The sequence below is a fragment of the Canis lupus genome, chromosome 7 (genome assembly GCF_011100685.1).
Source record: "Canis lupus familiaris isolate Mischka breed German Shepherd chromosome 7, alternate assembly UU_Cfam_GSD_1.0, whole genome shotgun sequence".
Lineage (NCBI taxonomy): Eukaryota > Metazoa > Chordata > Mammalia > Carnivora > Canidae > Canis > Canis lupus.
This window is the reverse complement of record NC_049228.1, coordinates 29,017,149-29,037,871: the sequence shown is the minus strand read 5'-3', so window position 1 is coordinate 29,037,871 and position 20,723 is coordinate 29,017,149. Positions and strand designations below refer to the sequence as shown.

The window sequence follows — 20,723 nt, the reverse complement described above, 5'->3', positions numbered from 1 at the left end:
TAATAATTTAGTATTCATACTAGGCTACTTTACAAAAGACAAAAATAAGACATGGTCACTGCTCGGAAGCCTTATAATCTGAAAGGCATTAAGATACAGTGGATACACAACCATAGGGACAGAAAACTTTATCTTTAAAAAAATTTTTTTGGCACGAAAAATGAGTCTTTGGTGATTATCAATGAAATGTCTTAATGAAGTAGGTTTTGGAATGAGATATTTAAAGGGAAGGTACTACTTTGCATACGAAAGAGAAATGAATGATTTGGTTTCTGGGACTTCATGAACAAGTGATTTTCAGCTGATGGCAAAAAGATGCTTCCTTGGATATCAGAATATTTGGAGTTAGAACGAAGTGGCTATGAAGTTTTAAAAACAAGATGGTACCTTGAGCCCTTGATTAGTTTGAGTTTTCTTTATTTGTAAAATTCAGTTAACATTGAAGGGAATGTGGGTCTTTTTGGTTTCTTAAAGGAAGAATGCTCTAAAAAGAGAGATGAGAGGTACCAAGATGAAGACCAAGAATAATAAACCATGCAGTGTGGTGCTAAAAATAATGGAAAATGAAAGAAGTAAGGGGGAGGAATCAAAGGCAGGGATCACAAAGCAATGGGAAGAATTCACAGGATGACAAGGTTAATAGGAGGGTCAGGTAAGGGAAGACTTAATATGAAATTTGTCCTAGGAGAAATTATTAAAAGGTTTAAATATGTAACCCAAAGCTCCTACTGAAGCAAAAAACAAATTTTAAAAAATTGCGATTATAAAGGAAAAATATAATGTAAAATATTTATTTAATAAAAATAATTTCATAATGTATACAGAATTGAATAAAAAGTACAACAAATTATTTTCACTTCTTTGCAAAATTGCATACAGTACAACTTGCAAATTGGGCTCAGCCTTCTAGAAATATGGCCACACACCAGGATAAACTTATTATTGTCTTAAATAAGTAAAGGCTCCAGTTGTGTACCACAAACTTTGAATTAAATTCCATGGAAATGTTGCTTTGGTAACATAAATGATTTGATTGTACTGCAGTCCATTTTGTTAAAATACATTAAATAAAATCCCTCGAACACCACTTTTCAACCTGTTTCTGAATAAACAATTCCCTACATAGCAAAATAGGATACAATATAAAATTGGAGGCTGTCCTTTTATGACATCACTTCTCCTTCGCTTAGTGCTCTGCTCTTGCTCTTGATCAGAAAGGAAGGTGAATGGAAAATGGCCTATATTTATGTTCATTTATTTCTAGAATTCCCACTTACACTAAATGAGTATGTCAACTTTGGAACCTTGATATTATTATTCACACTGTTTACCTGTGTTATTCTAAATAAATTAACCTAGATTTTTTTCAAAATAAGGCAACAAAGTCGGCTTTAAAATGGTTTTCGTGTCTCACATACACTAGCAGCCACGTGGTAGATTAATTACAGAATTAGATACGTACCTAATAACATTTTCCAAGTACCCTGGAAGTGAAATCACCAGCAATTATTATTTTAAGCAGATAATCCGAGATGATCCACCCTTAGAAACAAAGGCAGATTTAATGTACAAAATGCAGGAATCAAGTCTATGCTAGTTCCTGTCCTATTGAAATAATTAAAAAGAGGCTCAGTTTGTGAAAAGGCCTTATAATAATCCAACAAATTCAGCTCCTAATGACATCTGTATCTTAGATAAGAAGGAAAAATAATATAAAAGGTATAAATAGGGATGAAGATATTTAAAAAAAAGAAAGGACTTTTCATTTTATTTTGGAAATAAAAGGGAATCCAAATACAAAATGGAGTAGTTGTATCTTTAGCCCATATATTAACTTCTCATTATAGAATTAATAATTCTTCAGATTGAAGACTAAAAGACAGGCAAACATACCTTAAGTTTTCTGATTAGGTCTCTTTAGATTATTAGCAGGCCTCAAAACTTGCCTTATTTTCTAACTAAATGAGCTTCTCTGGGAAGCATATGAATAATGCAAAAGTATATTCCTAAAGACAATCTACACAAATACAAAATTGTCAAGATGGAAACAGAACATTAATATAATGAATTTTTTTAAAATAACATAAAATTAGAAATGACACACATTCCTAATATGTGAGAACACCAAACCAGAGCAAGTATTGCCAGTGATAAGAACAGCTTTCCTCTGCAGAAACACAACACAAATGCACATGAGTATTACAGAAATAAGGATTAAGGTGAACACAGGTGCTGTGAGAACATACTTCTACTCTGACCTGTGAAGTCCCATGGCCCCTGTGAAGCCCTGGTCCCACTGGGCCACGCCTCTGGCTGACCAGATACAGAGAAGTAAACTGACTGATGAAACACCAAACTCACTTGCTATCAAATCTAAATGCCATGTGTTTCATTAGTGCTTTTCAAAATCAAGTTCACTTTTGAGTCAGAAGAAAATAATGTTTAAATTAGCTTTTATAAATAATCCACAAGATAAACCTCACCTCTGGCTCCTCTAAACAGTATTGTTACTCTGGGAACACAAGGTATAATCAGTTGGCTGCTTTGAAGCCTTAAAAAGCACATTAATATACATCTACATATTAAAAATTTAAATACATCCGGGCACAGTTGCTGTGCAGAGTTTTTGCTTTAAGCAGCAATTTCTCAGCAGTGTATCATGAAGTGGTTACATGAGAACTTGATTCTGCATCTTCTTGCTTTCTATATTTCTTCATAATACTGGCTGTACCATTAGCCAGGAAAACCACAGCGATGAGTGCAAAATAACTGGCGTAGATCAGGAACTAAAGGGGATGGGGAAAGAAGTGATGTAGATAATTATCAGTTAGGAGATGAGATGTTTTATTTTATTTATGTGAACATATCCTATGATTAAAGGTATATTCAGTTTTTCAGTAAGCCTTCACAAAACATTGTGTGCCCACACAATCTGCCAGGCACTGACAATCAGAAGAGGTAGCACAGCTTGGTGGTAGTAAAGCCTCACTGCCTCAGGGCAAATCCTGACTCTGTCCCTTAGTAGCTGTGGGGCCCTGAGTGAAATACTTCACCTCTGAGCCTTGACTTCATTTACAAAATGGAATTCACAATATTCCCTATTTTACAGGGTTGTTGGGAAGGGATGAGATCACATATGTAAGTGTCTATTAGCCCACAATGCTAAGGCTGTTTATACTACTGGTTTTATTTTTGTTGCTGTTGTTACAATTGAATCATGGTTTCTCCCCTCAAGCTGGCAGGTAACTGTGACTAGCAGGCCAAATTCTGAAGATGAAGAACTTCTCCTCCTCCCCAGAAGAGGGCAGTAGGCAGTCAACTATATTCCATTATGGGCTTACTTTTTACTTTTCCTCAGGATCTTCTCTAGGCTAATATTTTAACGTGACTATATAGGTTGTCATCATCTTCATCATCACCTTCCTAAAAGAACTTATGAAATACTTATAAGCTGGCTCATGAATGCGATTTGGGTGCTACTCTAAGTCTTTGAGCCAGGTTTCTTAAAATTTGGATACATTTCCCTATAGGAAACCTGTTAGTCATGGCAATTAGAGTTTCAGCACAGCCTACACAATTCAATAATTCCTTATTTTTAAATCACTACTTCACTAGCAAGATGACAAGCACTTAGTTTCTCTCCTACCCTCCATTCCAAATCTAAGCACCTAACCCTTGAGAGGTGTTCTCAAGGTTTTCACTGCTGGTAGTAATTAGGAAACACAGAAACCTCCCACTCCTCTGCTCTCTCTGCCCACCTTTTTGAGGCAGCATGATCCAGTGAGAGATGATTAGGCTTTAGAGTTAGAAGCTGGTTTAAATCCCAGCGTTGCCACATTATAGTTGACCATGCGACCTTAAACAACACTTAACATTATGTGACATCTCTCAGACTCATTCTCTCGATGTCCAATCCTGACAATAATCCCGCAAAATTCTATACAGGATACGTGGCACATAGAAAACACTCTGTGCACATTACCTACTACTGTTATTATATCTCTTAGATCTCTGGTAAAAAACAAAGTTAGTTACTGCTAACATGCTGGACCTTTGTATTGTAAGAAAACTAATGCCTAAGTATGGAGGGGATCATCTGGGCCGGGATGGAGGTGGGGTAGGCACTTTTTGATTCAATAGCCCCATTTTGCCAAAGTACAGAGCAAGCCTTACCTACAAACTCACAAAGCATGAAGGCATATATGACTATACAGTTCCTGAATGAATGCAAGTATTTCCATTGTCTCCAGGTGTTTGTGTGGGTGTTTTCTCGATGAGTCACATGTTAAGAACCTTCATGCTATTAATCAACAGCAAGTCATTACCTTGGTAGTTGGGTATTTTAGAGAAGGGAGAACAGAACCATGAGGTGAACCAGGCATCTCAAAACACAGGATTCAGAATTCCATGCACAGAATTAAAATGAAGGGAAATACTGAAGGAGGAAGCACAAAAACTCAGCCTGGAAGGAACATTACTTCTGTTCTCCCAGAGTGTATAATTACACTCAGAAATGTTCTAGGTCCTCATCAAAAAGATGGTGGTCCTAACACCTTCCAGGGAGAAAAGAATTAAGGATGGGGGTTGACAAAAGGAAGGTGAGGACACTTCTACTTTCTTTCTTATATTTGTCTATACTGTCTGAATTTGCTTTCATTAAGCTCCACGTTGTTACCCAGCTCAAGTCATAACATTTTGAGTGTCAAAACAGAAATCTTACCTGAGTGGTAATTTCTAAGCCAAGGCCACTGGCATCCACCACAATAAGGGTGAGCAGAGTCTGAAGGGCCAGAGCAATGAAGGTATTCACACCAAACACTAGGGCGTAGCGCTCCATGCTGAGGTTAGCAGCAATCTGAAAACTTAAAAAATGAATACACAAAAGAATGAAAAGTAAAAATAATATCCTAGTTTCGGTTTTTACCTCAATTTTCAATAGTAGCCCCTTCTTTCTACCATTAATTCCCTTCCCAAACAGGTGAAAAGCATTCTGTTGCCAAGTGGTAGAAATCTCATGAAAATATTTGAATAGAGCAGGAATATAGGAACAAGGAAATAAATGAACCTTCCTTAAGTGCTTTCTCAGGAGAAAAACATAATACAATGCTTCCTCCTGTTTGCCTCTTTTAACTAGAAATTTTCATTCGTTTGTAAAGAAACCAAAAAGTTTATCTTGTCACTTTTCCAAATGTTTCTTTGAATCAAAATACATACGTTGCTATAGTGATGAGTAACATGTAGATGATTCTGAAGATGATATAGGATGTGTAGCACACCCAGATGTTCCTCACAGTATCCATAATATACACTGAGGAAGCAATCAGCAGAGAGAACAGAGACAGGGTCATCTCCCCCCATGTTGACCAGGATATTTTTACATAACCAACTGCAAACACAGCAACAGCACCTGCCAAATAAAACAAAGAAAATTGATCCAGTTATTTTGCTAAACAAATGCTCTTCTAATGAATTAAAAATTCAACTTAGATTATTAAAGTTTAAAATTTTGCAACTTATAAATAGGGTAAGCTCAAGATTATGGAGGGTGGGGATGCCTGGATGGCTCAGTGGTTGGGCGTCTGCCTTTGGCTCAGGGCATGATCCTGGAGTCCTGGATTGAGTCCCACATCAGGCTCCCTGCAGGGAGCCTGCTTCTCCTTCTGCCCATGTCTCTGCCTCTCTTTTTCTTTGTCTCTTATGAATAAATTAATAAAACCTTTAAAAAAAGGATTATGGAGGGCCTGGAAGTCACACAGAATTTTGGACTTGATGGAATAAATGACATGGAGCCAGAGAGACTATGAGATACAACAAACTGAATTAGCACAGCCTGGCAATGAGATGAAAAAGGAGGACACAGACCCAGGGATGCTGTGACAGAAAAGGTACTGGGGCTGGCTCAGAGGCAGGAGTCCGAAAGAGCCACTGTTTCCAGCTCGACAACCTGGCAGGAGGAATCATTTCCTTCCTAACCAAAGAGCAGTGCGGAACATGGCAAAAGGGCATCCCTGCTCGTCAGTAAAATGATGATGCTGACAATGATAGCTAAAATGTACAGAGCACTAAGTACCAGACACAGTTTTAAGTGTTTACAGAAATCACAGGATGGCTTCTAAAAACCTTAAGAGGTAGGTTGATAAATTAGAAAGGAACGATAGAATATATTGGTCAAGGACACAGGCTCTGAGTTCAAATCCTGTCTTTACTACTTAATATCCATCTGATCTTGGGCAAGTTATTAACCTACTGGTCTGTAAAATGGGGATTACTGCACCTGTCTCAGGCATATTGTGAGGACTGAGTTAATACACATGAAATCCTTAGAATAACATTTCCTGCATATTAACATTCAACATCTATTAGTTATTGTTATAAACTATTGTATATTCCCATTCTAAATTTCACATCATGTGACAAAAGCACTCAATAAATACAGAGATAATGGAAACCTGAATAGGAAGATAATTTTGAAAATCATTACGTTAGGTTTCCCTAAAGGACATAAAGAACTTAAATTTGTTAATCAGGGTCATCCACGACTTGTGCACTGCTAAATTTCTTCCTAGATTACAAAATCAGAGCTCAAACTTTGTAATCAAATTTAGGAGGGGAGGGGAAATCTGATTATGGTTGACTTAACCACTGGAGGAATCTTCCACCCGCCCTGCTTACCCAGGAGGGTGGACACGGCCTCCACACCGCCATTGTAGATAGTGGCGTTGCGAGAGGGCATCACCTTCTCCCACAGGCCCTGTGTGTAGTTCACCACTTGGAAGTAGCCACAGGTGGAGAGGGCCCACCACACAGACCAGCAGAGCAGAGGGCGAGACGAGTAGCACATCAGAAAGTCACTCCACAGTATCTTCAGGACAAGGAGACGGTCTGGCTTGGGTTCCTACTCAAGAAGGGGAGAAAGCTCAAATCCTAGGAAGATGACTCCAGAAAGCAATCGTATAGACTTTCCTATCTTACAGACATTTTTCTTTTTCCTTGTGAAAAACCCACTGGCTTACTGCTTTTTATGCCTATAAATGGCATAGAGGCATACCTCGTTTTATTGTGCTTCCCTTGACTGCAAGTACGTGTTTTTAACACGTAGGTTTGCGGCAACCCTGTCGAGCAAGTCTGCCAGAGCCAGGTTTGCCACAGTATTTGCCGCTTCATGTCTTTGGGTCACATTTTGGTTATTCTACAATATTTCAAACTTTTTCATTATTATTATATTTTTTATGGTGACCTGTGATGGTTACCACAATTGTATGGTACATCATTGATGTTAACAATTGTCACTGCTTTGGGGTGCCATGAATCATAACCATAGAAGATGGCCAACCTAATCAGTAAATGTTGTATGCGTTCTGACTGCCCCACAAACTGGCCATTCTTCCTCTATTTCCCTCCTTTTAGGCTTCCCTATTCCCCGAGGCACAGCAACATTGAGACTGGGCCAATTAATAACCCCACAACAGCCGCTACCAGCGCCATCTGCCATGCTTTTCTTACTGCCTTTGCCTAGATGTTCTTATTTCTCTATTCAAATCTTATCTGTCTCCCAAAGTCTATCTCAAACACCAGGTCTTACATGGCAAGAGAACCTCCAGATGTAAACAGAACCTTTTAGTTGGTATAGTTAGGTGTTTGCAAGGCCAAGTTATAATACCACTCATTTCTCAGCCCTTTTGGGCACAGAAGTAGATTAGTCTGTAGCCAAAACAATGGCTAGGATGGAAATTTCCAAGCCTAAGCTTGCTTCTTTTACTAAGTGCTTCTGAAGGACACAATCCCAATACTAACTCTTGTCCTGAACAACAAACATTTTCTTGATGACCAGAAGACTATCGTTATTTCTGCAGCCATTGATACTCTATTATCTGAAACAGTAAAAACTTGCGGACTGAGCCTTAACTGATGGGAACAGATAATGTACATCTGGTTTCAAGAAAAACACAACAGAACGAAATATGGATCAAGGAGACTTGGTGCTGTTGAGGCAGGTTTACAATTTAGCAACAGTAAAGTTCTCGCCAAACATAAAAAGCTTCTAGGACACTCTCCTGCTCCCACCTGTTGTGCATTTATTTTGCTCCAAGAATGGTGACTCTGGCCTCAGCCTGGTATCTCACCCAGCCCTAGTTCCTAAACCTGAATGTAGGGCATTAACAACCTGTTAACAGAGTTGACCTGTCTTTGGCTACTGCTTCAGGGGAGATGACACTTTTCTGAAGTTCCAGGGCATCAAGCTGTAACAGGGAAGGATGCAACCATGTATGGCTACACATCCAACCCCCTCTATCCCAACTCTGACATATCCATTGGCCTGAGGCTAACTGGAGATATCCAGAGGGAATGATTTGTGACCACGAGGAGAAAAGGAGGGTTGAAAGGCAGACTATGGGTCTTTCACTTAAGTCTCCATACAATTCTGGTTTTGTGCTTGGTGCCAGCCTGGAGGGAAAGGGGGACTACTGTCCCAACACAAACCTCTCACCAGTCACTGTCACCATTATGATTTTATTTCTTTAGATTCTGAAAGCTATTTTGACACAAAAAGACATAGGAAGCTAAGTTATCACATAACACAGAGCAAAAAAACCCATGCCATTACAAAACTACACGTAGACTATAATATTATTTACTATCAAATGTATATCTATAAATATAAATAAATAAATAAATAAATAAGAAAAGAGATTTTATCAAGGCCATTAAACTATTAATAGTGGTAATCTGGGTGGTAGCAGATCAGATCATTCTCACTTCCCTTTATGTCATTTACTCTTTAATTAAAAAATGATATATGAATATTTTTATAAAATCAGAATTTTTCTTATGAAGATGATACATTTGTTAGCTATATATTACATATATAGCTACTCTTGAAATTAAATAAATAAAAGCCATTTTCTCCATACAATGTGAAGATAATCTCAGTGGAATGAGAACCAAACAATGTTCCACAGTTATGCCCACTCACACAATCCTAAACTCAACTCCTACTCATTTATCACAATGGGCATCTAGTTTCAGATTTCACTTAGAGGATTCTGACACCATCTTAAACAAACAAAACAAAAACAAAACATTGAGAAATTATTTCTCTCCACCAAAGAATAGGAGTCTCTAATACAATGCTTTTAAAATCAACTAGACCTGGGTTTGAATTTTGACTGTGCCACTTTCTATGTGCCTTTGGTTAAGTTATCTGACATGAGCTTCTGTTCCCTCAACTGTACAAGGATTGTGATACCTACATCACAGAGTTTTCATAAGAATCAAATGAGCTAATGAATCTAAGATTCTTAGCAGAGTATTCAGTTCCCAGGTCCAAATAAATGGAAGCTGAAGTGATAATGATGATAGATGATAAAGAAAGCACAGCAGGAGCACACCTGCCTCTATGCAGATGGAAAAAAATTCTAAATCTTAGGCTTTCTACTATAAAATGGAAATTAATGTTTCCTTCAGTAGGCTTTTGGAAGAACTAAGGTATTACTCAATATGTAACAAGTGCTCAATAAATGTTCATTTCCTTTGTACTCTATCATGACTCGTGGATGCAATCAACAGATATTTATGAGTGCCCACGTGTCGTGTTTGGCGATGTTCTAGATTCTGGGAATACAGCAGAAAAGTCCCTGCCCTCATTAAACTGACATTCTGGTAAGGGAGACAGATGATAAATACACATATGAGAGAGTTTACAGTAGAAATGGTATTTTGAAGAAAAGAACAGCTGGCAAGTGTCTGTGGCAGAGAAAAGGAAGGATGATAAGAGTGTTGAAAGGCTGTCTGAAAAGCTGATGTCTGAGTTGATACCTGAGTGACATAAAGGAAGCAGCTGTGAAATCAGAACAAAGGGCAGTCCTGACGGAGAACCTCTGAACTGAACTTCTGAAGTGGGAATAGGCTCTATGTGTTTGGACCAGAGCCATGTGGAGCATCGTCGTGAGATAAGGCCAGATTGTATAGGGGCTTATAGGCCACAGTGTGAACTGCGGATTTTCTTCTACATGCAACAGGAAAACATATGGGAGTGAGGGGTAAGATGATTAGGGTTTAATGCCTAAACTGTGAAGACTACAGTTACATCACTTCTATATTATGTGTTCCTAACTATATGGGGGACTGGACAGGAAAGGAAAATGTGGTCATGTCATGCCTGGTCATCTAAAGATAAAGGCACCTTCAGATCAATCAGCTCATAAAACTCAGTATTCTAGAGCTAAGGTAAGTTTAGTGATCATCTGGTTTACAGTCTACATTTAAGGGTAGCCTCAGTTAAAGAATTAATGGTGGAATTAGTACCAGATTCTACGAAAACCTTTCCTAAGGCTCAGAAGACCAGGGTAAACCAATTCAAAGTGAAAGATTATTTACAGCCTCAAGGGTAAATAACTATCTACAGTGAAGGTACAATGCTATTCTTGATTGCTCATGTCTAATGATAAAGATAACAGAAATGAACATATATTGATGATCTACTACAAATTACTCACTTGAGAGCTCTACATTGCCTCAGTTAACACTAGAAATAACTGTGAGGTAGGTAGAAGAATGAGGGAAGAAACTAAGCCTCAAAGAATTAAACAACTTGCCCAAGATCACCCTGCTGGTTAAGAACTAGAACCCGGGTTTGACCTTTTCCTTCAAAATCCACTATGTGCTGCTAGAAATTATATTAAGTACAAAGTGGAAACATTAATGTTGTTACTGTCAGTGTTTCATAGAGCTCAAACACACATATAGGCAAAGAATGCTTACTCATAATAAGGGGTATTAGTCTACAAATAAAAGTATAGGTGTGTTAACAGGTATTGTTTAAGTATTAATTACATGTCAGGCCCTGTGCTAAAGAAGTGGCTTAATTTACATCATTTCTAATGGATGAGCAATTTAAAATAAATCAGGTCCAACTATCGGCTAAGCATAGAAGGAATCCCATTTCCTATTTAGGAAAGAAAATCACTGGCTATGCTGGAATGTCAACATGCTCTGCCCCATAGCAAGAGGGCCATTCTGAAAAGAACTCACAAGTACTGTAAGGTAACTTGTGAATGGGGCTATCACTTAGACTCTTACTTCATTATCCCTTTCCATAGTCAAGATCAAACCACCTACTTTTCTTTACTATATTTACCACAATTACTGATTTACAGTTCAGTTATGGGCTTTGTCAACTTAAAATGGTACTGCAATCCCCAATATTCCTCTTCTGACCTTCTTTCAAGCTTGTCAAGAGAAACAGCACTATTTTAGCCCTGTACAGCGGCAAGCAGCCCTGACTGCCTGTAAAGGTGCCAGCAGAGGGGCACCTGGGTGGCTCAGTGGTTGAGTATCTGCCTTCCTGGGGTCCTGGGATCTAGTCCCGTATTGGGCTCCCCTCAGGGAGCCTGCTTCCTTCTCTGCCTCTCTCTGTGTCTCTCATAAGTGAATCAATAAAATCTTAAAAAAAAAAAAAAAGCAGAGCCAAGGATATGATAGAACTGACTTGAATCTAACTTTTACCACACTGTAGCCAACAGTGATGGTTCTGACCATTTTGTCACCCCAGTGAAAGACTTTAATGGAGCAAAGTACAGATCAAACTGAGTCTCATATACGCTCTTTAATTATGTGACATATATCAGCACAATTCTGCAAAAGTCACTAATCTCTGTTCCCACTCCTTATCTCTTTAAAATGAGAGGGTGGTTGACATCTCATGTCTCTTATAACTTTAAGATACTCTGATGGTCCGATAGCCTGTGGTTAGAATCATTTCAGCATGTCAAGTACTGACATTTTGCATGTATATAAACAACAAATGTCAAGTTGGTCTAGGACAGTTTTTTAAATGGTAGGTTACAACTCATTTGTTAACAGGTAATGGGCAGTGATCTGCATTGTAAAAATGGAACTGAATGAAACAAATAATATACTGTATGTTAATTAAATTGAATTAAAAAAATAAAACTGCAAAGTTTTTATCAAAAAAATGAATGTAATGGAATATACCAGAATAAAAGTATTGAGTTATGAAACCTCTGCTTCAGTTATATATAAAATATATACATACCTATGAATGGTACTTGTTCCTATGTAAAATGTGTTTCTTACTATTTCTTACTCATGTTCTAAATAGTTTAAAACTTATGTTTTATACAAATCTTTAGAACTATGGCCAATGTCAACTATGGCCAATGTTAATACTTGATATATGTCAATATATATTATTATTAATTTATATATATTTGATATATTTATATATATTAATTTTTAGCTAAGGCCATTTTAAGATATTTGAAACAGAATTTAAAAAGGGTTATTTTTTTCTACTACATGATATCAGATGATTATACTTTTTTTTTTTTTTACTCCAGATGATTATAACTCCTTCCTCCATCAACCCTTTGTTGAATTGTCAACATCATTTAACAAACTATGAAGGAATCAGCATTTCCTTCCTAACTTAATCCCTGGTATCCTGATTGATGCTACCCATCGGTGCCCTAGTAATCAAAGTGCATTCCATGACCAGTGTCACCTAGTCTCAATCTCTTTGAGATGATAACCTAAATTTCAACTAGCAATCACAAGTAAAGAGTGGGAGTGGGCTTAAGAGAGTAATTAGATGCCACATTGAAACAATTTGAGTTAACCCCAGATGAGGAGCCAAAGACTTCACTCTCAGTGGGTTCTTTACTCTCAGACTACAAGGCTTATGGAGCTCGATTTTATAACTGACAGAGTCCACCTGCAAAGTGAGAATGTTAACAGGTTATTTCCAAACATGTCCCACGAAAGCTAAGACTAATTCAGTATGGTTGGAATGAACCTTGCCCCTCACAGCTTATAACCTGTTAGAAAGATAAAAAGCTCTTATAAAGAAATTAATCTTCCTGGCTAGCCAGAACATATGGATGGATTATTCTGATCCATACCTAAGAGATAATTTCATAGTCACACTTTTAATATGTATTCTATCATCATCTTAATTTTTTCTCTTGTGATTATCTTCCTATGTGTTATTCATTACTACTCCACTCTGGGCAACTGTCATTTGAAAATACAGATACACTTCCAGCACAGAAGAGGAAGTAAAGTTCTTAACCTTATATACTTTGGGCTTCAATTCAGAACCTGGAAGTAGATATTCATCACTTATTAGAATCATTTCCTCTATTCATTTAGCAAAATTCTCTGAGTGCTTTCCTTATACACCAAGTACCAGATAGAAAGGTGAAGAAGATACAGTTCCTGTTATGGCTTCTTAGGACATCTCTGACACAAGCAATATAACACTGTACAGTCTGACTTTGGAGGTCATTCACTCCAGGATAAAATATATTTGTCATCTCTAATATAAATCAACCTTATCTGTAATCAATGAATGAATGAACCAAGGGAGCAACTCAGGGTAAAACCTAAATCTGGCTGCCCAGGTGGCTCAGCGGTTTAGCGCCGCCTTCAGCCCAGGGCCAGATCCTGGGGACCCGGGATCGAGTCCCACGTCAGGCTCCCTGCATGGAGCGTGCTTCTCCCACTGCCTGTGTCTCTGCCCCCCACCCGCTCTCTGTGTCTCTCATGAATAAATAAAATCTTAAAAACAAACAAACAAACAAACAAACAAAAAACCTGAATCCAGATAAATACAATGTCTAGCTAGATGGGGTTTCCTGTCTGGTTTGTCACCATTGCTCCAATTACCAGAGCAGCAACCACAAGGTGTTTAAGGCTATACTTACCGGCTCCTCCATATTTAGAGGGATTTTTGACTCAACATCCTCCCACCCAGGAAGGTGGTTAGAAGCTGAGGTGTTGGTTATAATCCCGCCATTTTGTGCCTTGATGCCATTCATTCTCTGGCAAGTGGAAGGAACATGGTGAAAGAAAAGGCTCTTCTGTGGCATAGGAAGAAACCAGGCCACAGCAAAAGCCACGGAAACACACGTAAGAGAGATGACATTCAGACTAAACAGGGACCAGCCTGCCACTGAGAAGAGGATTTGCCCCAGGACAGAGCCCACAGTAAAGCCCACCAAGGTGGCACTCCGACAGTAACTTGTGACTTTCTGGTACATGTTCAGGTCTACCACACTGTAGATATAAGAATAATAGGCAATTTCAGTGGCTGTGGCAATGCCATAAAAGAATTCCAAGAACTGAATGGCCAGGAGTCCCTGGGCGTAAAGCAGCATGAACCATGTAACAATAAGGCTGAGTCCCTGCAGCAGAACAACAGGCTTATAACGGAGGTAGTCTGTGGCTAGGAACACAGGAAACAGCAGCACCAAGTAAGAGTAAGTCCATACTGGATAAATTTCGTTGAAGACCTGATAGAAAAAGAAAATTAAAAACCCGTTAGTGATATCAATGGATCTGGAATATTCATAACAGTTTATTCTTATGCCATTTATGCAACAAACTGCTGCTACCTCTAATAAATCATCCTTATCAACCAAAGAAATCTCAACAATTCTGATAATTGTTTGGAATATACTTCCCCATGTCCACCCCATTGTCTTTTTCTTAAAATCCTTCCCCTTCATCAAGGCCTAGTTCAAAGCCTTCCTCATCCTGGCAGATTTTGCTGGAGCTGACAGCATTCTTAGGGCAATACTCAGGGCTCTCTTGATACTGCTTTGTATGTGCCAATCTCCCCAGTTACCTCACAACGTTGGTTGCTAACCATGGTTGCACATCTCCCATGGAGCTTTAAAAAATGTAGATGCCTAGCCAAGGCAGTTCTTTATAGCCTCCTAGGAGACTTTAATCTGAGCCAGCATTGAGGACTACTGCCTTAGAGGGCAGACCATTAGGGCTGACTTGATGTTCCATGCTGACCCGCACAGCCTTGTAGTCAGCATGCTGTGTGCAAGGGACTTGGCTCAAGGACTGTTTTGGAAATGGATAAGTGTTTAGGAATCATCATCAATTCTTCCTTCTAGCCACAGAATAGGGAGCCTTGATCCTACTGTTTGATTAGGTTTCTCTGATTTTAAGTTTTATTGTTTTGGGGAAACAGGTGAAGAGGATAGTTCTGTCCTAGTGTCCTGATGGAATAATTATCTGTAGATGATAGGATTATAGGCCAACTTTGATGTCCTTTTTGCTTGTCTGTAATATGTAAAGGATAGAAGTTTTTGCTTTCTCTTTAATGGATTATTAAAATTGGAATAAGTAGAAATAAGCTCTCTGCCATACAGACACAGCTGGAATTTCAACCCATCATTCACTGTGTGACTATAGGCAAGTTTGTTTTTTTAGTTCCCATTAGCCTTTGTCTCCATTAACAGTAAAAGAAGCATAAACCCTACACCACAGGGTTGCTTATTGCAAGGATTAAATGAGAAAATACATGCAAATCAGTCATTCACTCTATTTAGATGTCAAGACTTAAGGACTGAAGCTGAAACAGGCCCTTTGGAACAATATGAATGAAATAAATCAACAGAACTGCCATCCCCAGTCTTCCAATATCAATCACTGTAAGTGACCTTCCCTCTTTTACACCTACCCCAGTGTCTAGCAAGGTCCTGGGATGAATATAAGTTGGTTTTTTTTAAAATGATCATTTCAAAGTCTGGATCAATGGCCCCGATTTTTAAGTGCTTTCTGAAAGGCCACCTTGGTAACAGGCTAACTACTTCGCCATGGAGCAATATGACTATCTAAGGCCAAGGGCAACCTTCTTTTTAACTCTCACATATGCTTCAGTTCACCCAAATGTAAAATGGGCTGTTTTCAGGGTTAGAGGAATAATAAACAGTTACTGTAAAAAATATTTTGCTGGTACAGAACACAATTACAAAAGACAGACATAATCGGAAATATATTCCTGTCCTGATTTCTATTTTTGACTGGTCAGATATCAAAAGTAATTTGTCTGATAGTCTCACCTTCATGAATTTTAGCCTAATTTGTATTTGTATCAATCATTTAGCAACATCTATTAGATTAGGAAATTTCTTACACCTGAAGATGGGTATGAAAAGTATAATTGTGAACTGTAGAAATGACTGTTATTCAAAAGTGTGTACATTTTAGCAACCAAGAAACAAAATGCCTTTGGCTGGTGCCTGCACAGCCCCAAGATACCTCAGCAGAAAACCAAAGTGGACAGGGTAACTTTGAGTTAAAAGTGGTGAAGGATGAAAGCATCCCTACAGACTCTTCACAGTGGTATCCCATTAACCGCCCCCCCCATTCTTTTTTTGCCTCTAGTTTTACCAGTAATCTCCTATAGTTTTCTTAAGTGTTAAACTGCCTCTTCTGACTCCACTTTCACATTTTCCCCAACATGTTTTTCCCAGCACGACACCACAACCCATTGGCCATCATGCCTTTCCTTTAAAAACCCTCTTCCTCACTTCCTCACCACACCCTTCAGGGCTTTGACTTCTTTGCTCCAGTAAAATTGTCTATACCTATGTATGTTCCATACCTTTCAGTAACAATTGTTCCAAAGTGATTAACTGCTGGGTTTTCATTATATAAATCTCATCCTTTTAATTATCAACTTAAGTGCTTATATTTATGAGACTAATTCTGCTCCTAACACAAAGCCACAAGATAATGAAGATGAGAAAAAGTAACATGGCCAGACCTGCAAAGCCAAGTAGGAAAAAATTAAAGGCAAGTGGGAGTGGGGTGGAAGAAGAGATGGGTTCTCTTTAAATCATTCTAAATAAAAAACCTGACTTTTCTCCTGTGAAAGAGATCAACCCAAATAAATGTCCCTCTCACAGTGTTATCAACATTGTAACAGCAAACGTCTACTGAGCCACACACTATGCTAACTGCCTTACCTACTTTATTTAATCCAAACAACAATTCTAAGAAGTAAAAGCTTTTATTACCTCTATTTTACAACTGAGGATACTTGGCTTTACAGAAAGGTTAAATAAATTATCCAAAGTTATCAAAGCTAGCTTTGGCAGACGGTAGATCAGAATCTTGATAGTCTGAATCCACAACACTAAAATGCCTCATTTCTTCCATCAGAAAACTGTTACTGATCATCTGGTATGTTCCAGGGCTACTTCGAATATCTGCAGCAGCTTTTTCAACTTGTATTAAGGTACTTCTATAGGGCATTCACGAAGAGATAAAGACCACACCAATCTCCAGATTTGAGCTACTGGGTCTCTAAAAGAAGATCCTTTCCCTTTCAATGCATGGACAAACTGTTACACCAAAAAAAGTTTCTTCCATAGATAGTTTTAATCCTGAAAGGAAACTCCCCACATGCAAAAAATGTACATATTACAGACTCTTACTGTACATACCCTGGACAATACCTTCTTATCTTAGGTAAAATCTGCCACGTGAACAAAGGGAGCAGATTTTATCATAAGATGCTTTTCACCACTCTTTGGATCAGAGCTTGTTTGTGCTTTCTTTTGAGACACAGAAAGCCAAGAGAAAAACAGATGTTCCTTTTAAGCTCTAATTCGGATTTAGATTTTAGAATTCAGTTTCAATTAAACAACTAGTTAATAAGCTCTTATTTGTGAAACACTTGAAGCTGTGTGGATTACAAAAAATAAAATAAAGCCTCAGTTCTTCAGGAGTTCTGAACCTAATGAGTAATATATATTCATACTCTATTGGTAAGGGGGGAGATAGTAAATAGGAGGTTACTTCTTTGAGGCAGCTTTGAAGGAAGAGAAAGTTAGAGGCTAACAGATATCAACTGATAGGTATGGGAAGCTTATTCCAGGCAGAGATTACAACTTTGAGTACAGACTGGGAGATGAGAGACTGTGGGTATGCTGGATTTATGAGTAGAAGATCGATGTGATAGAGCATGGGCACATGGAAGAAGGCAAGGAGAGGAAATATATAGCAGGAAATAAGGCTGTTACGGAGGTAAGAGCCAAATTCTGTAGGACTCCGAATATCAGAATAAGTAGAAAGTTTTTTTTTTTAAATCAAAGAAAGGTAGTGAATTTCTGTCAAATCACATGCAAAAAGGATGAAAGAATAAAAAAGTGTTGGAGATATAGAGCTCTATTTTATTAAAAGTTTGGCTTTCAACTATTAGAACACAGTCCATTTTTAACCTGTTTAAAAGTTAGAAAGTGTGTGTTGGGGGGTGTGCCTGGGTGGCTCTATCGGTTAAGCATCTACTTTCAGCTCCGGTCATGATCTGGAGTACAGTGATACAGCCCTACATGGGGCTCATGGCTTGGTGGGGAGTCTCCCACCCTTCTCCCTCTGCCCCACCCCCCACCCCTCACCCACTTGTATTAAAAAAAAAAAAAAACTTAGGAAGTGGTGTACCTGAAACAGATTAACATTTTTCCTAAAATCTAAGAAAAAAATCCTTTGATACTGTAAAGATAAATTCTGTCCTTTTCCATCTTTGGACTTAGTTAACAATAGTTCCATTTAAGATGACCTAAGTTGGCCCTTCTAAAGTCTTACAAGTAAATACAAATTTCAATACAATATCACTGACCATGAACTGACATTCGCTTTGCCTAAAAATCATTTAATATTTCTTATTAACTGTCTACTGGCAAAAGCAAGCATGAGGTCAGGAAGGAGAACAAGTTGTTCTATTTATTTCTGTTATTAGATGTTTTAAGAAACCAGGGTTCTGGAGAGGCTGAACAGAGCCATTCTGTGCATGATCAACAGTATCAGCTAAGGTCCAAGGTCCTCACCGAAAAATGACATCCTTTCTAGACCACTAGATTTCTCTTCAAACTCTGCCCTCATCCTCCTCCAATGTGCAATAACAGAAATTGTGCTAGGTTTGTTACATAATCCACAAATATTTACTGGGCCTGGCACCCTTGTTTTACTCCAATGCCACTGAATATGTTTCACTCAGCCTAGAAAGCTCTGATTAGACAGGGCACAGGATGACACATGACATAACAACTCCTCTGCCCGGGGCAATTGACAAAACAGATCAGCTTTCAAATATCAACGCTGGGAACATGTTTCTCTCCTTGTGCCCCTGTGTCAGGCAAGGTACACACACTGTGCAGATCATGTGGCAGTTCACATGAAACTTTAATTGTAAGCTGCTAAAGAAGTATCATTTCTGCTTCAGTGGCTATACCTCAGAGTCAGTAATTGTCTCCAGAATCGCTCTCTATTTACTGCAGTAATTTTTTTGTCAAATCATTCTGTTCACAATGTTAAAATGTAACCAATGTTAAAATTCAAACAGGTAATGAATAACTGTTAGAGTCCTTTGCAGGGTGGTCCTTAAGACTGAGATATAGGGACGCCTGGGTGGCTCGGTGGTTGAGCTTCGGCCTTCGGCTCAGGGCGTGATCCTGGCGTCCTGGGATCCGGTCCTGCATTGGGCTCCCTGCAGGAAGCCAGTTTCTCCTTCTGCCTATGTCTCTGCCCCTCTCTCTGTGTCTCTCATGAATAAATTAAAAAAGAAAAAAGACTGAGAAATAAAAGATCTTAAGTTGGATAAAAGTTAATGATATTGGCTGGAAGTAGACAACATAAGAAATTCAAACGAAACCCTCAATCTAGGATTTAACACTGACTTTCAATTCCCTGCCAAGTGTCCTTGAAAGTGGAGGGCAAAACAAACTAGACTGTGAGTTAAGTATATCCTGCTCTGACCTGTTATGCAGGGATACTGAGCTGCTACTCAAAAGAGGTGATTACTAACCACAGGAAGAAAAGTAGAGTGTAAATGGCAGGGAAGGGAAGGGAGGAAAAGCAGGAAGAGGAAAAAAACAGCTAAATGCCCACTCAGCTTTCACCCTTTGTATAGCGTTCTAGAAAGGAATACCAGACGTGAGTTTTCAGGCCTGTGAAAAGAGGCTAAGGAGCCTCCTCAGCTGAGAACCAAAACTAACATCTGTGAACCCACAATTCACCATGCAAGAAAAATTATAATCAAGTGCCAATTATATGATACCGTCGCCGTATCTGCTTTTACCCCAGGAGGCAGGGCATGAGAGGGGACAGCATGTCCTTGAACAAAGCCTCACCTAATTAAAAACCAAAACGAATTCCGATGATGGATTTTTGTTCGTTGTTCTGTTCTGTCCTCGTTTAAGCACACGCATCCCGTCAAAGGTAAACAACGCAAAGTATGGGAAGGAAGAGGGAGCAGCAGGGAGAGGGAAGAGTCTTTCAAAGAAGCAGGGGTTACTTCGCACCTGGTTCCCTATTTCAATCAGCAAACACGTACTGACCCTCTCCCCGCTGCCCAAAGCACAGCTCGCAGTTGGGCTTTTTTTAATCCACACACCCCGCGGCGCCCCCTCCCGGCCCCCGGCGGGAACTGCAGGGCGAGTCGGCGCGCGCCGGGCTGACCCCCACGAGCCGGGCAGCGCCGCCCGCAGCCCGCAGCGCACGGGAGCGGGGGCTCCCGACTGGCCTTCCCAGCCCTTCCTGGAAGCCGGGCCCCGTGCACCGAGGGGGCGCCCGAAGACCGGCACGGGGCAGCGCACCGCCAGCCCCGAGCCGACTTCGGACCGCGTGAAGGCTAAGAGCCCGCGCCCTCCTCTCCCCGCCCCCTCCCCAGCGCCCGCCGCCGCGCCAACCTGCCGCTCCGTCAGGTTCTTGTCCGGCCCCAGCAGGTAGGGCGTCAGGAAGGGCTCGGACGGCCGGAGGCTGGCGAAGAAGCCGTAGGCGCACAGCAGCGCGGTGGGCAAGAACCAGCACTCGCGGGGCACGCGGGCCGTGCGCAGGAGCATCGTGGCCGCCGCCGCCGCCGCCCGCCGGGACGCCGGGCCGGGCACATCCATTCGCGGGAG

The 20,723-nt window shown here is 39.7% G+C and overlaps 1 protein-coding gene and 1 long non-coding RNA gene across 4 annotated transcripts in view; one reads left to right on the top strand and one right to left on the bottom strand.

Moving 5' to 3' along the window:
- Positions 1 to 17,926, top strand: part of LOC102151801 — a 38,997-nt gene extending 21,071 nt beyond the window's left edge. Inside the window, exons 5-6 of one of the 3 annotated variants that reach the window (XR_005362111.1) lie at positions 15,366 to 15,467; positions 16,984 to 17,926. This is a non-coding gene — a long non-coding RNA (uncharacterized LOC102151801). Of the gene's footprint in view, positions 1 to 474; positions 1,088 to 15,365; positions 15,468 to 16,983 lie in introns of those variants that run through there. The other 2 variants (XR_005362108.1, XR_005362109.1) reach the window with 2 other exon arrangements.
- On the bottom strand, positions 776 to 20,714 carry SLC19A2 (solute carrier family 19 member 2). The gene is made up of 6 exons (XM_038542602.1): positions 20,511 to 20,714; positions 13,725 to 14,312; positions 6,673 to 6,895; positions 5,215 to 5,407; positions 4,721 to 4,862; positions 776 to 2,786 (listed from the first exon to the last, which is right to left on the bottom strand). The coding sequence occupies exons 1-6, from the start codon at positions 20,712 to 20,714 to the stop codon at positions 2,658 to 2,660; spliced, it is 1,479 nt and encodes a 492-aa protein (XP_038398530.1). The 3' UTR covers positions 776 to 2,657.
- Between the last annotated feature and the right edge of the window lie 9 nt (positions 20,715 to 20,723).

What these genes read in the sequence shown, in the direction of transcription:
- SLC19A2 (XM_038542602.1), bottom strand. Translation starts at nt 20,714, where the DNA reads ATGGATGTGCCCGGCCCGGCGTCCCGGCGGGCGGCGGCGGCGGCGGCC. An exon ending in AGAACCTGACGGAGCGGCAG is followed by an intron (nt 14,313 to 20,510) that starts GTTGGCGCGGCG and finishes TTTTTCTATCAG; the next exon opens with GTCTTCAACGAAATTTATCC. An exon ending in GGCCGTGTCCACCCTCCTGG is followed by an intron (nt 5,408 to 6,672) that starts GTAAGCAGGGCG and finishes TTTATTTGGCAG; the next exon opens with GTGCTGTTGCTGTGTTTGCA.